Source organism: Echinops telfairi, unplaced genomic scaffold (assembly GCF_000313985.2).
Source record: "Echinops telfairi isolate 266 unplaced genomic scaffold, ASM31398v2 ScPeMD7_18;HRSCAF=68, whole genome shotgun sequence".
NCBI classification, from domain to species: Eukaryota; Metazoa; Chordata; class Mammalia; order Afrosoricida; family Tenrecidae; genus Echinops; species Echinops telfairi.
The window spans coordinates 6,063,518-6,086,292 of NW_022103915.1; the positions used below are offsets into that span (position 1 = coordinate 6,063,518).

Consider the following 22,775-nt stretch of genomic DNA (forward strand, 5'->3'; position numbering starts at 1 on the left):
CAGGCCCTCCATCCTTGGCCCTCCCGGCTGCCACCCACCTGTCACCCTAAGATAGATCCGAAGTCCCTTTCAGCAGCATTCTGACCTTTGCAAGAGGACATTTGATTGACGGCCCTGCCCGCTCTCGCCACTCAGTGCCAGGCATAGCTTGCTGGCCGTGCCACCTGTTAAGGATTAACTCTTCGGTGCCAAGTCTTGGAGGGAGCACGAGGCCCGGCAGGAACGCGCGTCCCTGCCTGTCTCCCCAGGTCTGTGGAGGAGGGGTCTGTGTGTGCAGCTTATTCAGAGTGTGTATGCAATCACCCCAACTTTAAGTGGGTACCTCAAGTATCTCCTCCTAGGATGCAGTCCTCCCTCAAAAGTACTTTTCCTGGAAGGGACACGAACGACTCATAGTCTAGATTCTTATCCCCATCCCGATGAGAGGTGCCAGGTATTCACATCGGGAAAAGGACCCCCCACACACTGTAAAGGAAGGGCCAGTGATAGAATTTGGGGTCCACGGGTTATGAGTGGCAGAGATGAGGACCCAGAACCAGGTTTTCAGACTCGGAAATGCTGCGTGGGGGTCTCCCGTGTCGAAAACGACCAATCAGGAATGGATGGGTGGGCTAGAAGCGGGTGACAACCGCCCGAATCCCTTAGGGGAACCGGTTATCTCGCCAGGGATAGCTTCATCTCAAAGGCAAGAGTGGAAAGCGGCTGGTTTTCTGGTTAACCCTGGGCACACTTTTCGCGGTAGATGCTCGGACGTCGCCAGGCGTGGCTTGCGTTCGGCAGCCCGCGAGTGTTACCGTGCACCCGCCTCAGTTAAACCACCCCGGGTCCCCTTCTGCCCACGCAGGGTGGACACTAACCCCCTGGGCTTGGAACAGGGCTCCTACAGGGAAGAAGCGCCGAGGACCAGAGGGTGTTGGTCATGGCGGCGAGCGGCAATGCGGCAGAAGATCTTCCTGCCCTTCTTTGCTGCAGTCTGGGTGCGGCCAGGGCAATTTGTCATCGAATCTGGGGGGCTCATTTTTCCGGCCAATCGCTTTTGGAGAAATGAGCGCATTGCAGCAGAATGCGCTGACGTCAGAGACCACCCCTTCTGCGACTCGATATAAACCCCACCCAGGCAGCCCCTGGCGCAGACGGCGGAGAGCTGGGATGGAGCGCGCCTTGGCCTCGCTCACTGGCCGCGGCTGCAGCTCCTCCGAGCGCCGGGGCGCCCACGCGAAGAACCCCAATCTGGTGAGTGGTTGGCCATCCTCGCTTGCCCGAAAGGATGTGCAAAAGGAAAGCGACACCTCCTCCCGAGCTGGGCTGTGTCCTCCTGGACACGCCAGGGAGACCGCCGCAGGACCGACCTTCTCCTGAAGGCGGCCACCTCGCCTGGTCTCCGAGCGCCAGCCGAGCAATCTTGCGAGGAGAAGGCATAGCGAGCTAGCTGCAGGCACATTTTTTTCTCCGGGGGGGAAATCAGGGTCCTTGGCCAGTGTGGGAAGGCAGGCTCGTTGGTAGGGTCTCAGGTGACCAGCAGAGTCCAGGAGCCCAGTCCCAAACCTGGGTTGGAATCAAGGTCCCGTAGGCACTGCGGTCCAAAAGTCCGGTTTGGGGTCTTGAGACCCCTCCAGGTCCACGTTACGAGGTAGTGTAGGATATGGCGGGCGGATGCATCCTGCTCTTCCCGTTAGTTAGGGCAGGGTGCGGGGAGAAACCCACGAAAAAGGACGCACTAGGTCCATGTCCCCGCAATAGTTAGCGGTCAGGCTGTGCGTGAACAGTGGGCGTGGGAGACCGCGATTCCCATCTGCGGGACGCGGCATCCCAGACACGGTACGGGCTCAGTGACGAGCGAGTCCAGTCGAAATTTAGGGAATTTCCCACCCTGTTTCGTCGGGTTCCACTTTAATCGTGGGGAGACATGGCGCCCAGCTGCAAACCTGCCTCAGCCCCAGGAGTCGGGGAGACCAGGGGAAGGTCGGCAATGGGGAGCCCAGAGAGGACATAGAATTAGCGGGTGTTTAGGGGCATGAAGAAGGCTGTGTTCTTGGATCCCGGGGAGAATAATCTAAAGGGAAGATAAATATGCGTTTCTGGGGGTGTTTTGGGTGGGGGTGCGTCTGGGAGCTGGGGATTGGGGGTCGGGGGCGTCTTTAGAATTGCGAGTGAGGAGCACTGGATAAGCCTGACATGTTGCGGGCACTTAAATTTTGGTAAAATAGCCTTTTGCCGTTTCCTTTGTCCCTGTCAAGCCCCCCCATGCCACCCCCTCCCCACTCTTGGTCCAGCGGATTTGGGGGGGGGGGGCGTGAGGAGGCTGCTACGTGGCAGGTTTCTGGTAGTTCTCCTGTTGGACGCTAGAGGGCGGTGGTGGCACTGCGGAATTTTGGGGGGGCGGGGTGGGGAGGGACGTGGCCTTTGTTCTCCTGTTGGAGGGGGTCGGCGCGGGATTGTGAGTGGTTTCTGGATTCATTACCCTAAAGGGGCATCTGCATGAAGACCCCCAGGTTGGCTGGGGGGAGCCTGCAGGCTGTGCTCTGTGTGCACAGGTCCCACAATTGGCTCTGGTTTTATGACTTGGGGTGTCGTGTCCCCCAAAGAGTTTTTTTTCAGTCGGTTTTACTTTCGGGGGTTCTTGTTCAGGAAGGTGTGACTCTTTTGGGCAGGATGAAGAGACCATAAAAAAGGATAATTAGGCGCCTGGTAGGCAGTCTTGAAATTCTTGTGGGGGGCAAAGTTGGGAGGGGAGATTGGGGGGCGCTGCGTGGGGAGGGCGAAGGAGAGGAGGGGGAGACTCGGAGGAGTTTTGGCCTCTTGTATACGATTTTTGTAGCGATGCCGCATTTCGTACCACATGTCCCGAAACGGTAGAGACGAGGGAAATCTGTGTGTGGAAAACTGGATCTTCTTAGGTTTAATTAATTTAAGTTTTAATTAAATATACTGAAGGTCTGAGCCAAGATTGCTGTTTTTACGTACGGTGAATGGACTCGAACTCTTGGAAGACCCTTATGGCGAACGTCGCCTCGATCTGATCTCATTCTGTCTCCCTGGTGTGGTGTGGCTCCCACGTTTGAGGGGCGCCAGGCAGCTATATGGGGGGTGGTAGCGGTGGGGGGGGGCTGCTTGGTGTCTACAGGTGGATTGCGACCCGCTGTGGCGTTCGGGGACATAGCAGCCCTTTACGACGTGTTGGGGTGGACTGTGCCCCCCAGCTTGAAACCTGTTGGGCGCCCACCCCCCCACCCTCTCCAGCCGCGTCTTTGGCAGCCGCGAGCCTGGTGAGGGTTGGGGGGGGTGGAGGGGGCTGCGGGCGCGCCGCAGGTGGCAGTGCAAGTGGGTGCTGGGTGGGGGGCGCGCGCCGCCTAGCGGTCGCTAACTGTAAATGGCGCTGGTCAATGGTTCCCGCCTGCTAAGACCGACTTCGAGTTGCGCATGCGCACATGACCTAACACTTGTTACTTGTCAATCGTTATCCTTACCCCCGCCCACTTTTCTCCTGAGGCCCCTCCCATTTCTCCTCCCCCTCCCAGTTCCTCTTCTCTCCACCCACACTTCCCTCCTCCCCTCTCTCACTCCCCCTCCCACTCTCTGGTAGGTCCCTTCCTCCTCTCTGACTGCCCCCTCCCTCTCTTTCTGCCCCTCCTCTAACTTCACACCCCCTTTGATTACCACCCTCCCTGCCCCGCCCCCTATGGCTGGCCTCTCCTGTAAGTCCTTTCTCTCTTACCACTCCTCCTTGCCCCTCCCTCTCTCCTTGGCTACCTTCCTCCCTCACTCTCTGACTGCCCCTTCCTCTCTCTCTGCTCCCTCCCTCTTTATCCCCACCCCTCTCACTGCCCCCTCACCTTCTCCCTGATTGCCCCCCTCTCTCTTCATTTCCCCCTCTGCCCCCACCACTCTGAATGTCTCCCCCTTCTCTCTGACTGACACCCCACCCCTTTCTCTCCAATGGCTTCACCCTCTCTCGAATCCCTCTTGCCCCTCCCTCTCTCTCTCTGTCCCTGGCCCCTCTGGCTCCCCCCTCCCCTTCTCTCTGACTGCCCCTCCCACTCTCTCTCTCCTGCCCTCCCCTTCTGTCCATCCCCTCCTTCTCTTTGCTGCTCTTGTGGTAGCCATTAGAGGTCATCAAGATGGTTTCTAATCTACCCCCTTCCCATATGCTATAGGGTCTCTTCCAGGATGACAGCATTCGCTCTCCCTCCGGTTTGCAAGGGCCACCTTTCCGAACACAACGCCACGCTGTTGGTGCTGGTCTCCACAGCAGGTTGTACACATCGCTTTGTGGTGCTTTCTATACGATGTGGCAAGGGAAACCCCCTGACCCTCCACCCTCCTTATACCCCCCCAAACCCACTAGCAATTAAAAGATTAATTAAAATGTTATTGGATATTGAAGGTCATGAATGAATTTACATAGTAATTCTATTTAGACTTGGCTTCTTAAGGTGACCCTCTGACCTGTTCAATTGCACTAGGAGCGCAGACCCCAGGAGACCACCAACCCTGAGAGCAGTTGCCAGAGGACCTCACCCCGCACCCCACCCAGGACCAAGTCGGGCGGCACAGGAGGATGAGGACCCAGAGCCTGTTCCTCTTGGCGACAGACTTAAACCAATGCCCTAGTGAGGGGGCATTGGTCCTTAACCCCTGACCTCTGCTGTGTCTCAATGCTTGGATGTTTCCACGTGTCTTTGCTTGCTTTAACATGCCAGCAAACTGGAGTTTCCCTGCCCAAGGTGGTATCGGTCTCTGTCACCCGGTTCTGATGATGTCCTCATTGGAAGGATCCCTCTGGGAATTTCTCAGGAGGGGGACCTGGGCCCAGAGCATGGCCAGCCTTTTGCTGGCGACCCAGGCCCACTGTGGGTGTCTGGTAGGAGCATGTATCTTAACGCCGTGCTACTGAACCTCTGAGGTTGAGCCCACCTCTTTCCTGTCCATAGTGAGGGGGGGGTGGGGGGTGGGACGGAGGATAGGAGCGACCCCCCGGGGTGGTTGTGAGCTTGAAATGACAGAGCAGCCTCAGGCAGCGTGGCCACACCACGCCGAGGCCAGCCACAAATGTGTGTCCCAAAGGGTGGAAGGTCAATCCGTTCTTGCTCGCTCACTTTTCTCGTTCATTCTCCAGCAGCATTGCCGACAGTCCCTGTGCACACCTGGCTCCAGGTAGGGCACCCTCGCAGAGATGGTGTGGGCTGGCGTGAGTGGGACAGGGTCGTGGATGTGGTCCTTTCCAAGGCACTTTGACAGGAGGGCGAGGGAATCCATAGGGAGGCACACGCACCTTTACTAGGGGGTGGGCGTGGGGGGGATAGGGAGAGGGGTAGGGAAGTGGAACCCAGCTCCCTTCAGGGTGGGCTTGGTCCACAGGCGCCACAAAGAAACTGGAGCCGAGGCAACATAAGTACTTGTCTCAAGGCTGGCAAGAGGGGGTCAGCTTAGACCCTGGGGGCCATTATAGCTGCCCCTCGGCCTCACTGTTGCCCCTTGACATGTGGAGGTCCACCAAGAGGCCTTTTATTTCCAATCAAGCTGTTGACAATGGACAGTCTGTTTGAAATCCTAGCTGCTCAGGGTGGTCTTGGGGGGCGGGGGGCGCTACATGGCCCCCAGTGCTGGCAGTGTGCGCTGGCTTCACCTCTTCGCAGTGAGATGTAACCTTGAACCCGTTGCTTTAACTTCTGCAGGCTTCAGTTCCTTTAGTGGGCCAACCAAATAAACAAATACAATAGCCACGTAACTGCTCCCCACACGCCCAAACAAAACCCCCACGAAAACCATGCTCAAACGTTTATCTCCCACACAGGACACTGTGGAAGGCCAAATGATATAACTGCTCTCAAAGTGCTTTGTAAATGACTGTGGAAATTGCTAGACATTTATCAGCTTGAGGCTGTTGTTCCTCGTCACCCTCATGTCCAGCCCTGTCCTCCCCCCCAGGAATAACCATAAGGTGCTGGGGTGCAGGCTTGTGCCCCATAAACAAACACGTCGCCACGCAGCAGTCTCCTCCAGCATGCGGGGTGAGGTGAGGAGAGGGACCCAGAGATGAAGCGAACAGGGTCTTGAAAGCTAATTGGGGGTCCTCATTTGGACAGCCCTTTTCATCCGTCCCCCTTTTAAGCCACAACCAGTTTTGTCCAGATGAGACAAAAAGAACTCCAGGGCCAGCTCTAGAGCAAGGGCTTGTTGGAGACAATGGCTCCTGGGCATCGGAAAGCGGCTGATTGGATTATGTGGCACATTAAGTAAGGTGGAAGGATGACTTGGAAGGTGACAAATGAAGTGGGCGGAGATCTGCTTTGAGTTAATCCAGGCTATTAGAAAGGGGACCTTTTGTCTCCCCGCTCCTGGCAGGAGCTTTTAACACTGTCTTATCATTTTTTAAATTTTTTTATAAAGCATCCTTCATGTGCTGGGCGAATCACTTATGGTTGCTAAATATCCCAACCCCAGAGAGGGCCGAATGGGCTGGAAAATAGAGGCGTCCAGGCGAGAGTGCCTGCCGTCCGCTGTTGGGCACACGGTCGGTCACGTCCTCATTTGATCCCCATAATGCCCTGGCCTGACTTCGTCCGGCCTGCTGTCTCACGGGGACACTCGGGCCATCAAGGTGTCTTCCTATTGGCTTCACCAAGCATTTGCACCCCGTACACCAGGCCCTCCTGTCTCAGAGCCTTGGCGATGCCCTCTGAGGGGCAGTCTCTACTCCTGGTGCCCGCCCACCTGGGTCTCACTGTCCTGAGCAGTTGCACTTTCTCGCCACACCCTCTCCTTTTCCTTTCACAGCCCGGCTTCTCGAAAGGCCTGTCCGCCACCCCTGCTGTTCTTCACTCCTCACCTCCAATTTCTTCTTCAACCCACTGCTCTTGACCTCTCTCCTCCGACTAACGGCTCCCGCCAGCCAGGTAACGTCTGCTCAGTCGCTTAGCCTCTCCACATGCGGACACAAGAGGGACACACAGGGACACACCCGACACATGACCATTTCCCCTGCTGGGCTTTGCCGAGCTGGCACCCAGCACCCACTGTTTCCATGGCTACCCTGCCTGGGACACCGGGGGCCTCCAGGCCTTGTTGGTTTACCCAGGGCACTCGCAGACACAGGCCAGCCCCGGTCCAGAACCTGCTTCTTGCCGACCTTGCGGAGGGAAGCACTCTAGAGTCAGACCGACCTGGGTTCGAGTCCTGGTGAAGCCGCCGTTGCACACAGGCCTTGTGCATCTGACCACAAAACCCCTTGTTGTCCTCCATTGCAAAATGGAACTAACGATCTTTAATGACCTTTACCAGGCAGGCCAGGGGGCTGGTTAGCCTACAGGTAACACATCTGGCATGATTTGGAAGGGCTTGGGAAGACCAAGGGCTTGGGACAAAAGGCAATGGGTGTGGGGGGGGGGGCGTGTCGAGGTAGATTTTCTTAGCTGGCAGTCCCATGAGAAGATCATAGCGGAGTGGCTGGAGGAGGGGACAGAGGGGACAGAAATGAGGAGGGGATTGAAGACACACAAAAAGGAGGAAAAGGAGACTTAGAGGATATTAAAAACCAATCCCCCAAATGTGTCCTGTCTGCTCAGGCTAAAAGAAATTAAACAGGAAGAAGGGTTTACACCGTAGAATGTAGGAAAGCTCTCAATTGGAAAGTCTGGCCTTGGGCTTAACTCCTTCCCGTCACTTTGTTTCTACCCCCCCCCTCCAGCACCCCACACCCCCTCTGGCATCCTGGTCAACCAGACTCCCCCGGCCCACCGCCCACTTGGTCAGTGATTAAATCTGGAAGGTCCGGGAGGCATTCAGTGAATGAATGGCCTGCAGACCAGGGCCCTCCCCTGCTCTCCCCACCTCCGGCTGGGGTTTTTGGGTTTATTCCTCTGTCTGCCTCATTCCCTTAATGAACATGCGGCTAATCTTGGGCCTTGTCGAAGGAAGAGGCTGCAGATATTAATGAGGTGGCTGTCAGACTCCAATACTCGTCTCATAAGTAGCCTTTGTGCGCGGGAAAAATACACTGATTATCATAATGAGGTGTCCACAGGGCAAGGGCCCTACACAGTCCAGAGCCACACAGCGTGGTGTCTCAGCTTCTCCTTGAAGTCTCAGGGGCAGTTCCTTTGAGCCTGGGCCACCCCACTGGCCGATTCTTGGTCTGACCCCACATGTAGGTACATAGGAAGAGGGGTGCCCTCTAAGCCTGTCGCCACCTCTGAGCTCCCACCTAGCAACATCTTAAAAGAACTGGAGGTTGCCGAGTGATAGAACAGGGCGAATCACACAGGATTCACCAGCTCACAGGTCATAGCTTGTCCCGAGGTGACTAGAAGGCCCCCCGCCCCCTGATAAGGAGATGAAATGCACGGGGGCGGGCGGGGGCAGTAGTGGCTCAGCTGTCCGGCTCTCACTCTCCGTGCAGGGCACTGTGCACCGCACACTGTGTGTCAAGTGGGACGTGCTGGTGGCTGGGAGGCAACAGGTGTCAGTGGAGCTTCCAGACTAGGTCAGACAAGGAAGAAAGGCCTGGTCATCTCTTTCCCATCCTCAGCCAGTGACCGCCATGTGGATTGCAGCGCTCAGATCCACAAAGGATCATGGGATGGTTTGCTCCAATGGGCATGGGGTTGCCAGGGGGTGGCAGCAGCCTTGGGGCTGGCAGTGAGTCTCAGAAAGGGCAAGTGGTTGGTGAGGTGGCCCAATCAGTTCAGTGTGGGTGTAGAGGAGTGCTCCTCTCAGAACCTGTGGCCCCAGTGTTTACCACCAAGTACGTACCCCGGCCCCCGTCGCTGCCCCCGGCCACCCAAACTCACTGGAGCCCTGCACCTTTCATAGAGGGAGGACCGGAGTCCTGAAAGGGGCTGGCGTTTGTCTGGAGATCTGGATGTTTCTCACCCCAAGGCAGAATCAATCAAGATTAGATCAGCCACTTAAGTCCTCTCCAGCCAGACCTTCTGTCCCAAAGGAAGGAAATGGAGGGAGACAGGCAGAGGTTGGAAGAAGAAAAGGTTAAAGCAGCGTGGGTGGGTGGGGGTGGGATGCCCTTATCAAGTTTGCACTATCCACTCGCTGAGCACCCTCCCTGCCCCTCCTGCAGCCTCCAGCCCCCTAGCCCCCTAGGGAAGCAAGCCCCAGTCTCAACCATCCACAGTTTGGTCACTTGAGAGGACTTAATTCATGTTGATTGGATGAGACAGCAGGCTTTCCAAAGCCTAGCACTGGAGTTCCTGGAGAAGATGAGGTTTCCAAACTTAATTTTAGGGCAAACATAACAACGGTGACAACCCCCCCTCCCCCACCATCAAACCATCAATAATTAAAAGCCGTGTCCATACCCCCTGAGGACATTAGAGATGGAAGTGGGGCAAGGACCTCAGGCGCTCACAGGGTTTCTGGACCTTGGGGTTTCCTGACACACACAATTGTGGACCGCCTGGTACCCCAGGCTCTGAGAATCCCTGGTGTGTTGCCTCTGGGCAGCGGAGGTGGAAACTCACCAAGGTGTCTCACTGTCTGCCAGCCAGGTCTGTTATTCCCGAGGCCAGTAGGAGAGGTGGGGCCTCGTGCGTCCCACGGGCATAGGTCCCAGTTGAGGTGTCCGTGGGACCCTGCTCCTAGAAGAGCTGTGGAGGTCTTCCCGGGGGGGTCAGGAGACAGTGGGGAGATGGGTTGAAACCAGACAAAAAGGTTCCAGGGGGGTCAGGAGAGCTCTGGCCATCATTCTTCACTGCGCCTGCTCTGTCTGCTTCCTCTCCCTGTTGCTCTTTCTGTCCCCGGGCCTTTCTACCTCTCCCCGGCCACTCTTGCTTCTCTATCCCCGCCCCACCCCTCTGCCTCTCCCACTCTCCTTACTACCCTCCCAGGCCATCTCTCTCTCCGCCCCACCTCCCCACACAGTTCTCTCGGTGTCTCTTCCCAGACCTGGCTGGGACCCTCCTGGGGTGCTCTAGGCTGTCCCCGCTCCCTTTCTGGGTGTCCCAGCTTTAGACCTGGCACAAAAGGGGCTCGTGAGAGTATGTGGGACGGCTGTTTGGACGAGCGAGTCAATAAGGGGACCCGGCCGAGAAGTGGGGAGCTGAGCGCCAGCAGTGGGGGGAGGTGGGCTCCTGGAGGTCCCGGCGTAGCAGGCAGCGCTCCACTGGCCGCGCCCCCCATTCACTCGCTGGTCCATCCCGTCGGCCAACAGTGGATCCTCATCGAGCATGCCCAGTCGCCGGACGCTGGCTGGGCACCCTCACGGTAGCACACCCCTGATGGCCTCTGAGTCCCCCTGAAGAGCAGGGGGGTCGCTCCTGTTGGGAATCCAGATAGCAGGTGCATGGGGCCCGAAGGGCCGCCTGATCTCCTGTCTCTGGCCATTTGGCCACTGACCTTCCGTTCTAACCCAGAGAACTCACCTGCCCCTTCCCAGGGCTGCTTTTGCCTGATTGGCTGCCTCTCCCTCCCCCTGCCCCATATTTGATGGCTGTGCTGGACCGTCCTCTGGCTTAGAGACTGGGATAGACGTGGGAGCACAGACCGGGGCACCCCTGATAGTTGGGACACAGGTCTCCCTCTTGAGGTGGGTCCACATTCTGGACCTGTCCCCCTCCATCTCCCCGACTCCCTCCTCACAGGGCCTGAATCCAGTGCCCTTCGCCCCCCAGTCCTGGGACCACTACAAAATACCAGGGCTAGGACTCTCCAGGGAGTGGCTTGGCTCCCCTCTCCCTGCTGCCTGCTGCTCTGCCCTGCCTGGTGGCCAGATGAACCCCTCCAGGTGCTCTGCTTATAACTAGTATCCCCTGCAGTGCCCTGGCTGCTGGATGCTCTCCCTCCTCCCTCTTGTGTGCTGGGTCCCCTGAGCTCCCAGCCCTGCGCCCAACAGCCCCCACTCGTGGGGGCCTCACCCTACCTGCTGCCGTGCATACTTCCCACCTGCCAGCAAGTCCCAGCACGCCCCCTCGCCCCAGCCCCAGAACCCACTCCAGCCTGCAGAGGGGGTGGTGGGTGGGAGGGGCTCGTCCCATCTTCCCTCGGTTTCTCAGTGCCCAGGGCAAAGTCCCTGCTGGCATCTCCATCTCCTCATCCTGTCCCTCTGCAACCAGAGACCCTTGGGACGGCACCTTGCCAGTGACCCTGTGCTGGTTTGCCCCAGCGGGGCCACGTGTTCTTTTCCTGTCTGTCTTTGTCACCTCGCAACCTACAGCAGGTGAGACCGGTCTACCGTGTGTGTGTGTGTGTGTGTGTGTGTGTGTGTGTGTGTGTGTGTGTGTGAGAGAGGTCTAGTGTGTGTGTGTGTGTGTGTGTGTGTGTGTGTGTGTGTGTGTGTGTGTGTGTGTGTGTGAAAGAAAGAGAGAGAGAGAGATTGAGACACACATACACATACCCTGGTTGCTTGCCTGCCAGCACTTCTAACTCTTTGACCCTCCCCAAGGCTGGCCTTGTTCTGGGCACACAGGCGGTGACCCGGCAGGCCGGCTGAAGAACCGATGGAAGAGACCCAGGAGCTCCCTCAGCCACTACGCTGCCCTGTCGCACCCCACGCACGGACCCTTCCTGCTCCGGGTGAGTGAGTGTCTCTGCGTCACCGTCATTTTGCTAGGCCCCCCTCACCCCTCTCCAGGTCAGGAAGGCAGACACTCCTAGGCTGGGGGAGGGGGCTTCTAGCCAGGGGCTTGGGGTTCCTTCTACAGCAACACCAGCAGGCGGTGGGCCCAAAGCTGCCTGGAGTGGAGACCCTGACCACCTGGTGTGTGCTGAGGGCAGGTAAGTGAGGAGCACCGGCTCCGACGCCCGGACACTGGGTGACCACATAGCACTGTACCGCACAGGCCGCTCAAGGACTGACATTGCTTTAGAAATTGGCCATCATACCTTTCTTCCAAGGTGCCGCTGGGTAGACTTGAACCTCTACCCCTTTGGCTAGAGGTTTGCACATAGGTCATCAGCAGGGCCGAAACGAACCAAGCTGGGAATGGGTTTGGATCTGTCTGTCTGCCTGCTCTGCAGTCACAACACCTGCCCCAGCCCGCAGCCCCCAGCCCCCTGGAAATAGAGCAGCGCCCCTCCTGGGGAGAACCCCGGTCCCTCCTGGGGAGAACCCCGGTCCCTCCCCCCTGGCCTTTGACAGTGACCTTTCAGCACATGGGAGGGGGCACCTGGTGGCCCTTCTTTCCTCAGCCCTAGTTTTGGATGGAGATGAGGGTTTGGGAGTTTGTTGCGAGAAGTGGGGGGCCGGGAGGGGCAGCCACAGGAGCCCGTCTGGGACCTGGTGTTTGTCTATTGGGTTCATTGAGTCAGGATGCAAATGCAGGGTAGTTATGGGCTTTGGGGTGCTGTTGGAGGCACCCCAATCCAGGCTGTGCTTGAGGACTAGTGGGTCAAATTGGGGTGTCCTGGGGTGTCCATGTGGTGCCATGGGCCCTCTGGGCCCACCTGTACCTGGACTGCAGCAAGATGGGGTGAGGAAGTCCAGTTGGGGCACCCCCTTTCTGGGCTCCCGGGAGCCTGGCTTGAGTTGGGTGGCAGTGGGTGAGTTTTAGAACTTCCTCCCAGGGAAGCTGGGTGAAGCAGTAGGTGCAGGGTGTGTAGAGGGGTGGCCAGGTGGGAGATAAGGGCCTCTAGGAAGAAGGTGAAGCTAACTCAACTCTGCAGACAGCTGTGGGGCCTCTAGTAGGTCCAACCTCCACCTTGATGCTCCTTGGGGCTTCTGCGGGAGAGCAGGGCCTCAATGCTCAGACCCTCAGTGTATCCACCCAGGTGATGGGGGCACCCACCACCCTGGGGTGCTGCCCCTCCATCAGCTCCCCATGAGCCCCTCTTCTCCCCAGAAAAGGGTGGTAGGTGAATTTATCCACCAGATCTGTTCCTGCAACCCAGGTCACCCTCACTCTCTGGAGAGCGGCAGTCGGGCGGGCAGGCAGTGGGGAGTATGTACCCAGGGCCAGCTCCGGAAAGGGTGTGTGGGGGGGACGCTGTGCTGGGAAGATATGGTCCTGTGACATTTACCCGAAGCTGGCATTTGCTGAGCCACCTGCAAACACAGACCGCGAGAGGGGGCAGGCGGGAGCACTGCGCAGTCAGGGGGGCTGGACTCTGGGTGGGCGGCTCTGCGCTTCTGAAAAAAGCATCTCTCTGAGCCATAGATTTTTATATCTTTCCCTGGGGAGCTCTCGAGACACGAGGGAAGGTTCAACTGGGGTGGGCACAATGAAGAGGAAGGTGAGACCAAAGGGGCAGTGCCAGCCAAGAGTCCATCCAGTGAGTGTCGGAGCACACCTGCGCTCCGTGGGGCTGTTCACAGCCTGGTTTGTAGGAGGGAGTTTGCCAGGCATTTCTTCTGAGGTACCCCTGCGTGGTCTTGAACCACCAGCCTCTTGGGTGAACAGCCCAGCGCTTTAACTCTTCGTACCAACCAACCATCGCCCCCACCTCCTCCCTCCTCTGGAGGGAGCCTCTCCCCCATAGCACACAGCGGGAAGGATCAAAAGGCTCTGGACAGAGTTCTGATTTAGGGACCCTCGTGGATGGGAAGTCTCCTGCAAACACACACTTGTGGTTTTTAGGCAGGGATGCCCCTAAAACTACGTCAAACCCTCCATGAGAGAAGCTGAAACCACATGGTCCGTCCGCTTTGTAGACCATCATCTCAGAAAGGGGAGAAAGGCTGCCGGGAAGCGTTGGTGGGCACAAGCACTGCATTCTGAGCGTGTCCGCGGGCACACATGTACCCACTCAGCAGCAGACTGTACTTACAAGTATAGTCAGAGCCACTGGCACAGCCCTGCGGCCGGGCAGCCATTCTCAACGCCTTCCCTAGCTCTTCCTCTCGCATTAACATGCACTGAGGGTCTCCAAGTTCCCGGGGACCGTCAGCCTGGTGATCGTGGGTTATGTATTGAACTATAAACCACAAGGCCAGTGCCGTGAGCCCACCCGCCGCTCCATGGGAGGAAGAGGGGGCTGTCTTAGCTCTTAAAAGCGTGTAAAGATTCAAAGTCTTGGAGACTCCCAGGGCTAGTTCTGTTCTGTCCCGTAAGGAGAGAACATGAGTGTGAGCCGAGTGTGAGTGTCCACCACTTGGATCCCCTGTGGATGGTTGTAGACGGATCCCCGGCTGTTCTTGGGAACCCTGGTGGTGGTGTGGAGATGCATTGGGCTGCGATCTGCAAGGTCCGCAGTTCAAACCCCCAGCCACTGTAGGAGGAAGACCGGGCTTTCTGCTCCTGTAAATAGTCCAGGGGTAGTTCTGTCCTGTCCCTACAGGGCCCGTGGCATCGGCCTTGACTCCATAGCAGGGGATGAGTGAGTGGGTAGTCTTTAAAAGCTGTCCCGTGCTGCAGGCAGACCTTTTTGACCAGTTGAACTATTGCTTGCCTGTAAGAAGAAGACTTCTGGGGCTAGTTTTGGTTAGAGGTGATCTCAGGCAATAGTTTTAGGGGTTCATCCACCCTCTGCAGATTCAGAAACTCTGGATTCAATGAGAATCCAAGATTTGCTTCTGCATTTACCACCCCCCCCCTTTTGACTGGGATTCTTCTTTAGATTCCTTTTGGTACCATCTCTGAGTAGTGAGAAGCACCCTGACTCTACCCCCACCCCCTGCCTGCCAGGCAGCAAGGCCAAGAGGACCCCATGGACTTCCCTGTCCATCTGTCATGGTGCATTAGCACTCCTGTTCCCCGGGGGAACCCCTGGGGTTGTAAGTTCCTAGGTAGACAAAGATATTAGGGAAGTGGTCTTGTTCCAAAGCCGAGGGCCCCTCCTCTCCCACCAACGTCCTACTGGGTGGAGGTTTGGGGGACACCATGTGTTCTAGGGAAGGACAAGGTGTCCTCTCACCTGCACCCTGTCTGATGGGGCTGCTCACGGCACCCAGGGCCCCCCCGATCTCATACATCCTGAGTCTGCTTCAAGCTCTGAGTCCATTGCCCCAAAGAAATGTCTCAGCCTGGCGTGAATGCAGTACAGTGGGCACATGTGTTTCCTGTTGACTCATTTACAAGCGGTTGCCGACATGTGTTTTTTATGAGCAGTGTGGCTTCCAGAAAGAAAACAGACAGACAGGCAGACAGACAAAAATCAAGCAAACACAATCCTACCTTTAAGAAGCCTGCTGATGAGTTTTTCCTTGAGGGGGTAGGGGGCTTGGCCCAGGAGGGGCGGGCACACGAACATCCACAAGGACTAACACACCACTAACAGTGGTGAACGAGTGAGCACTGAGGTGAGTGTTCTCAGCCAAGTCCGAGGAGGGATCGCACCCGAGCTGTGAGGAAGTCCCGGCATTAGCTCCTGGTTCTGTCCTCCTGGATCCTGCCCTCTCTTTCACGGTAGTGACAAGGATGCTGATAGCTTGATCTCCCATCCCTGCGCTGAGCAAATAGTTCTGGGAGACAGTAGCTCCCCAGACGGGGATGTTCCGAGCCCCTGGGGTCCCAAAGTGTGAGTGGGAGAGAGAAGGCCATCATGGTGACTCTTGTCCCAGACAGGCCAGGGGCTCAGCCCAGTTGAGGCCGGCTGAAGGTCACTTGGCACCACCCTTAGGGGGAGATGTGAGGGATGGGGCACCTTTGCTTGGCGTGGACCGAGCCAGTGTTTGGAGCCAGGGATGAAGCTGGGAGAGCCCTGCTCACCCCACGTCTCATAGTGTGCTCCCCCTACCCCTGCTTTTTGGGAGAGCCAGAGCCCTTCCCATGTCTACCCCTCTGGTTGCTGCAGCAGGACAGGACATGCTCACAAGCCCAGTGTGCTGCACCCACGTGGGTTAGCCGCTTGTTGGTGCCCAGACACCAGCCTCAGAGGCTCCCAGCATCCTGGGACTCGTGGTGCCTTCTAAGGTTTTCAGTAGTGAGGACCCAAGGTCAGCTTCCATAGGTCATTCTCCTTTTGCACACCCATGATGCCTTGTGTTGGACTCTTGAGGCACCATGGGGTGCAAGGAGAAGGTCCCCAGACACATGGGCCCCGATTCTCTTTGTGCCGTTGGCCATCCATGAGGACTGGCCTTGGGCACGGGCAGGTGCTGGGTCCCTGAGGCTGTGTAGGGCCCCAGGCAAAGGGAGGTTGGATGAGAGAGCAGTTAATTAGGGAGCAAGCATGGTGGCGGGGTAGGCAAGGCTGTCCTAATTGCCCTCCAAGTCCTTTGGGCTTAAGGAAAAAAAAACAAAACAACAAAACTCCAGATGGAGTGTGCTTAACTCCCCATCCGAGAGTGGGGAGAAAGGAAGCCGCCCCCCACCTCTTGCTTAGCTGTTCTTTGCCCAGTGAATAGGGTCTTTGGCAGGGGCTTAAGGAGGAGACTCTGAGCCCAGGAGGACCCAGTCCTGTTTGAGATGGAAACAAAGGCAGAGACAGAAAGGAATGTGGGGGAGCCCCCACCCCCACGGTGCAGAGCCACCTGGGGATAATTGGGAGAGCCCTGTTTCCCAGGTTTGATGAATGCGCTTTCTCAATGGAAGGTGGCCTTTCTTTGCATGAAAGGAAGGGACACTCAATTGCCTTCCCCTGGAATAGAGTGCATGTGTGTGTTCCCTCGAGTGGGGGTGGGGGGGCAACGGGCTCCCCCCTGGTCCTTGTGCATTGGGAGCACAGGGGGTCAGATATAATGACCCGCTTCTCTGCCCCCCTCCCTCCTGAGAGCAAGACCTCAAGGATGGCCACTGTCCGGCAGGAGCCTCCAGGGGCTGCAGCTGTAAACTAACCCTGATCAAGCGGAGCCTGAGGCCTGAGAGACAGCACAGTAGACAGAACGGGTGGCCAGAGGCTGAGCACCCTCTGGGCTGTCCTGTGGGTAGGGGGTGGGAGGCAGTCTCCCCCACCCCTTCCCTAGCTTAGGACAGTGGGGGCTGGGGGCATCAGAAGTCCTCATGCTGCAACTTGGTCTTGGTGGAGGTCAGGGAAGAGATCAGCTGGGTCCCCAGAGTCATCAGGCAAATGAGGGAGTCCTCACAAGTGGTCCCTTTGGGCTGGAGGGGAAGTAGTTTGCACCCCTAGGACCCCAAATCTCCCTGAGGGCTCCCATCACTCCAGAAGAGCCGGGGACAAAGCCCCTGTCCCCAGAAAAAGAGCTGCAGTGCCCAGTCTGGCTGGGAATCTTGCTTTGTCCGTGTCGGGTTCCAGGCCTCAGTTTCCCCACATGTGAGTGCAGCAGCACCCTGTCAGCGAGCGATGGTAGTGCTGCTAAAGTGAATCCCCTCCACTTAGAGGGGGAGTCGGTGGTCCCCAGGGACCACTTACTCAGAGTCAGGTGCTTTCTGTGGGTCCTCTGGAGAGAAGGCCAGGCAGTAGCCCTGGTTGGGGCTTATGCAGCCTTGACTTAAGCCCCTCGGCAGCCTCGACTATGGGTGTGATGACCTAGGCCTCAGCGCCTCAGTTTCCCCACCTGGGAAATGGGCGGAGCAGGAGCACAGACACCTGGTTGGAGCCTTGCCTGTCTGCTCTCTCTGCCACTTTGGTGGCCATTGGTGGCTAGAGAGTGACTTGGTGATGTCTTCAGAGCTGCTGACCTGGCCACCACTGGTAGCTCTGTCCCAGAGACCAGGGCATCAGTGGTCCTGGTGGACAGGACCAGGGTCTCTCTCAGGGACCTGTGACCGTGACCGTTAGCAGGGTTCCATCCTTCAGTGAAAAAGAGGAAGGCCTTCCCTCGATGAGATGGCCGGTCATGGTGGCTGCAGCCCTGGGCTCAGGCCCAGGAACACGCGTGATGGGCCTGTGTTTTGTTCTGTTGTGCATACAGTCGCTATGGGACGACTTGCTGGTACCTGACAAGCATAACCCTCCTCCTGTTTTCAGGGACACAGGGCCTAGTGCAGGTGAGGGCTCCGGACTGAAGCAGGTTGTCAGGCTGTGGCGCAGGGACTGTGCTTTGTGAGCCGGCCACTGCTGGCCAGGGCCTCGACCCCTTTGTGGCTGCAGAGCGGGCTGGAGGGCATGGCTGTGCTCCACAGCTCCTCTGGAAGCTCCCCTTCTCCCCAGGACACCCCGGTGACCACCGGGCCTCCAGTTCTCTGCCAGAGCCATCAGGGGGCTAACTTGTGGGAAAGTGTCCAGGTTGTGGGTCCTGTGTGTCCCCTGACTCCCAGTGCTGCAGTGACCGGTAGCTCCCAGAGTCCTCTGCGAGGTCCATACCCGGTGGGCTGCTGCTTTTGTTTTGTGACCTTGGTTGCTACAGTACCTGCGAAATTGCCAGCTTCAATTAGACCAGCCGCTGCCTTTCCCAGCGCTGCTGCCTCCACTCACTCCGTCCATTAACGGTAAACATACCAAATAGGCCCTAATTCCCTCTAATTGCCCACTCCTGAAGCAAAGAGGTGAAATTCCAGGAAGAGGCATATGTAAACATCCCCCAGAACCCACTCAGTGAAATTAGAGGGCTGATGGGCCCCTGTGAGAGGGAGGGGGTTAGGGGGAGCAGAACGGGTTTCAAAAGATGTTCCAATTACCGCTCCCATTTTCATAAATGGCCCCTAATGGCCAGGCCCCGGCCTTCACAAAGGTACGGGAAATTAACTTTGCAAAGAGCTTGCATTTGGAGGGGAGATTGTGGGAGGGTGGTCTCCGCTCAACAGGTAGGCAACACAAGCTCCCAGGCCAGGCTCATTACGGCTAAGTATCAACTATAGATTCTATTTCCAGAAATGCGACATTGCCATCAAAATCGTGTCCCTGCCGCTTCCTCAGTTCTAACCACCTTAAGTTATTTGTACCCGGGGCAGGCCCCCGAGCCATGGCCTGTTTACCTTCAGAAAAGACCATTTGTGTCCTAGTGAGGCCCACGGTGTGGGGCACTCCAGTCTCAGGAACTCAGGCAGCAGTTGGGGTAGTACATGCTTGCGCAGCCTCTGTGGTCTCGAGGCGAGGGCTGGCATCACAGATGCCACGGGGCTGCTCTGCCAGTAGGCCAGAGCTGGGCAGGGGCCCGCCTGGGGTCTGTGAGCAGGGTTCATGAAGGGCCATCAGGAGCTCGGTGGGCTCCTGGGGGCCTGGTGGCAGAAACGAACAAACAAAGCAAAGTGGGGCAACATCTGTGCCACCAGGCCCTGGGTGGTGCCTCTGGTCCTGCTGTGTGTCCAGTGTGCAGTCCTCGGTGCACTTTAGGCCCCGTGGTCACCAGTGCAGAATGGGGTCCTGGAGCCTTTGGGAACCGAGGCTGGCTCCTTAGACCACTACTTCTTGGGAATGCAGGGTTAGGAGTTAGGGGGCTCAGGGTCAGAGAAGGAAGCAGACCCTTCAGGGGGGGTGGGGGCGGGCGGGCACTGGGGATGCTCAGCAGCTTGAATCATGGCAGGCGGCGGGCTGGAGAAACCTTGGGGTCCACGGAGCCCTGTGGGTACCTGGATGGCCGCCTTTGGTCAGAGCAGCCAGTCCCAGGTGCTTCCAGGGATCTGGGATTCTGTGTCTTAAGCAGACCCTAGTCCCCACCACACTGTCTCCCCCACCCTGTCGTCCACACTCCACACGTTCCCTTGTTCCACCCAAGGAGGAGGTTGGAAAAGAGCCCCGGGCCCCTCCCTGTCCTGATCCAAGTGCTGGTCCCTCTGCGCATCTCCCATCTCAGCCAATGCAGACCACCTCCCGGCTGCTCCTGGGCCTCGCCACTAGAATCCATTTCTTCTGTTTTGCACACTGGGGGAGCCTTGGTGGCATAGTGGTTCTGTGCTGGGCTGTGATCCTCAAGGTCTGCAGTTGGAAACTACCAAGCAGCTCGTGCCGGGAGGTGCTGGGTGTGTCTGGTCATGCTTCTTGAGGTGCCCACCAAAAGAGAGTTGGGGGAAGGATGTCTGCCCCAGCACCCCAGATGCCATCATGCATGGGTGCCAAGGGGGCTGTGCTACTGGCAAACTGCCCATCGATACCCTACCACCCTGAGAAGTGGCCCACAGCCCTGGTGATCCACCTGCCACCCTCTTGTCCAGTCTTTCCCGGTCCAGCTCCACCCTGTGGTCCCCACTGGCCCTCCATGTCCTTGAGGTGGCCCTTTGTCCCTCTTGGGTCTCCAGCCTGGTTCTTCCTCATACAGGGCTCTACTCGCTTGGGTTCTACCACACACTAAGGTACATGCCCAGAGGCTGCTGGGTAGGAGTTCTGGGTCATGGCTCTGCTTTCTGCTCTTGGCCTGGGCACGGGGGGCCTGGGTGGGTGGGCACCCTGTGAACGAGGGCAGAGAAACAAAATGTGTGGCTTCAATGAATCCACATTTGTTGTGAATGAGGGAGTCCCAGCTTCAGGCCACCCCATACTCCCCCCACCAGCCCCGCCAGCCCCCCCATCGTCGGCCTGGCCAGGGTGCGGTGTCAGGGACTCAGGGTCCTCTTCTTCCAGCCGAAGTCGCCGTCTTGGACTCCTCCATGGGATGGGACCTCAGGACCTTTGACCCCCAACGCCCTCCGGCTTGAAGAACCGTAAGTTGCTCAAGGGTTGGGGTTCATGTCCGTGACTGTTCTCTGAGGGTGAGGGGCTGCTCCGCAGAGCACACGGTGTGTGTCGGGGGGCTCTCATGGGAAGCGGGGTTGAGCAATGGCTATAGGTCAGCTCTTGGGACAGCTGGGTCTGTACAGCCACGCCGCGTTGGCCTGTGTGCCCCTGGACCCTCTGTGTGGTGGAGAATTCCATAGGCCTCTTCAAGTACCCTCCCCAACGAGTGCTCCTGCTTTTCTTATGCCTCCAAATGAATGCCCCTTTCATTACTGAGTCTCCCTTGGCTCTTGTGCCGCAGGGCAGGCTGGGATGGAGGCACCCTTGCGAGCCTGGGGGAGGTCTTCAAGGGCCCCGGAGAGAAGGAACCGGCCTCTCAGACAGGCTCCTGAGCGTCAGTGACCTCCGCTCACCCGCCCCTTGAAATGTCTGGAAAACATAATGGGCAGATTTTTTTTGTCTTCAAAGTTTCCGGAGAAACCGCTTCAAGTTCTTTATTGTGTGGGACTGAGACACTCAGCGATGGTTATGGGTCGCTCCCTTTGTGTTGGTCTTGAAAGGCCGCAATATTGTTACATTGTTGCAGACAAAGCCATGTATTTAAACAGAACTCTACGTCTTTCATTTCCCACCCAGTTCGGGATCGTGTACATTGTGTGTGTGTCTATGTATCTGAGGGTCTTGAAACAGGTTTCTCATGGGGATGGCCATTCACAGGGGGCCCGGGCGGGGGTAGGGCGGGGTGGGCAGAGTGGAAAGGTGGAAGGGGGCGGGGCTTAGGGAATCTAGACTCTGGTCTCAGATGGGACCCTGGTTCGCTCAGGACTCGAGCCCCAGGATGATGTGGCCACTCTCCTGTTGACTTGCCTCCGCTCTGCATCTGCCATTTGTACGTGTTCTGGACTGTGGACTGTGCACACATTGGAGCTCAGCTATTGTGAATGTCTTGTCTTCCTGTCGGGGAGCCAGTGTCCTGGTGTTGGACACGCTGTCCATGTCCGTGAACGGACGGGTGGGTGAATGAATGAATGCATGAGAGCAGGAGCGATAAGGACTCAGATAAACAGCCAGGGACGTGGGCAAGGTGGCCAGAGGGGACAGTGCAGGACGAAGATAAGGAGGTCCAGTGAACGGGAGATGGGCATGGGTGCAGTTGACTCTCCCCAGAGGTCACTTAAAAATAAGTCCACAAGCTCCCAAGTTGTTCAGAGTGAGAGAGGGCCACACATGGACCAGGAGGCAGCCGGGATGGGCCACGGTGGGTGGGTGCCATTGGGGTTTGCCAGTAAGAGGACAAAGAGCGAAATAAACGAGCGAGAGGGGCCCACGGAAGTGGAAAGATGCCGGAGGGAGGGCATAAGTGATCGAAGAGAAGGAACATGGAAAACAAGGGACCGAAAAACGGAAAGAAGGAAGACAGTGTGAGGAGACAAGCAGATCCATAGGGAGGAAGGAGTTGGGGTGTCAGTCATTCCAAGCCAGAAACTGGGATTCAGCTAAACAGATGCTCCAGGGAGAGGAAAGGAGATTAGCGGGAGGGAGAGAGTGCAGAGAGAAGGCCCAGGACCTGCAGGGGGAGGGTGGCCTGCAGTCCAAGTTCAACTCTGGGTGCTCGAAGTCTCACCTGAAGTAAATACCAACATAGAAGGAGGAAGGCCTAGAGAGGGAGGGGGGAGAGAGGATGGATGGATGGATGGATGAGTGGATGAGTGAGACATGGAAATGGGGAAGCTCAGAGCAGGGGGCCGCAGGAGGGGTTTCAAGGCATTTGGTGCAGAGAGTTAAAGATATCTATATATCTATATCTATATCTGTATCTATCTATCTATCTATAGAGAGAGAGAGAGAGAATCCACCTAGAAACTCAGGAAGTGGGAGAGAACCTGCCCAGTACATAGAAGTCAATCAGGAGGTGCCCTAGAGGCTGTAAGCAGAGAGGTGAGCATCAAAAAGAGAGCCCACCCGGTGGCCACTGAGTCTATCTCGACTCCTGGGGACCCAGCCGGACAGTAAAGAGCTGCTTGTTTGGGTTCCCGAGACTTGACATCTTCATGGGAGCAGCCGGCCTTGTCTCTCTTCCATGCAGTGGCTGGTAGGCCGGACCTCTGACCTGCTGACTCGCAGCGCAGGGGACAGCCTGCCAGACCCCCAGGGCTCCTTAGTGCAAAGGGGACCACTCACCCAATCGGTGCAGGCGGGAGAAAGAGGACTCTGTCTGCTCCCATAGAGATCTACTGTTGGTGGGAGGCGGCGTGGACTGGATGGCAGTGGGTTTGGGTTTCAACAGGCTAGATCTGTGCACGAGCTGATGGCTCACCTACCAAGCGTAACTGTTTATCCGTGGGATCCATTGGATCAGCCCATGGCAATTAGTTGCAGAGTCAAAAAATGCCCGAGAG

General features: G+C 57.4%; 1 protein-coding gene across 7 annotated transcripts in view; it reads left to right on the forward strand.

The window, feature by feature from the left end:
• Window positions 1–1,146: 1,146 nt before the first annotated feature.
• LOC123521431 overlaps window positions 1,147–22,775 on the forward strand; it is a 33,582-nt gene continuing 11,953 nt past the window's right edge. Inside the window, exons 1-8 of one of the 7 annotated variants that reach the window (XM_045287983.1) lie at window positions 1,147–1,233; window positions 4,155–4,252; window positions 4,464–5,154; window positions 6,778–6,896; window positions 11,057–11,167; window positions 11,393–11,523; window positions 20,284–20,363; window positions 20,678–20,986. In XM_045287983.1, the coding sequence (XP_045143918.1) occupies window positions 4,997–5,154; window positions 6,778–6,896; window positions 11,057–11,167; window positions 11,393–11,523; window positions 20,284–20,363; window positions 20,678–20,768 (690 nt within the window). In that variant the 5' untranslated portion in view covers window positions 1,147–1,233; window positions 4,155–4,252; window positions 4,464–4,996 and the 3' untranslated portion in view covers window positions 20,769–20,986. Of the gene's footprint in view, window positions 1,234–4,154; window positions 4,253–4,463; window positions 5,155–6,777; window positions 6,897–11,056; window positions 11,168–11,392; window positions 11,524–20,283; window positions 20,364–20,677; window positions 20,987–22,775 lie in introns of those variants that run through there. The other 6 variants (XR_006679880.1, XM_045287982.1, XM_045287984.1 and 3 more) reach the window with 6 other exon arrangements.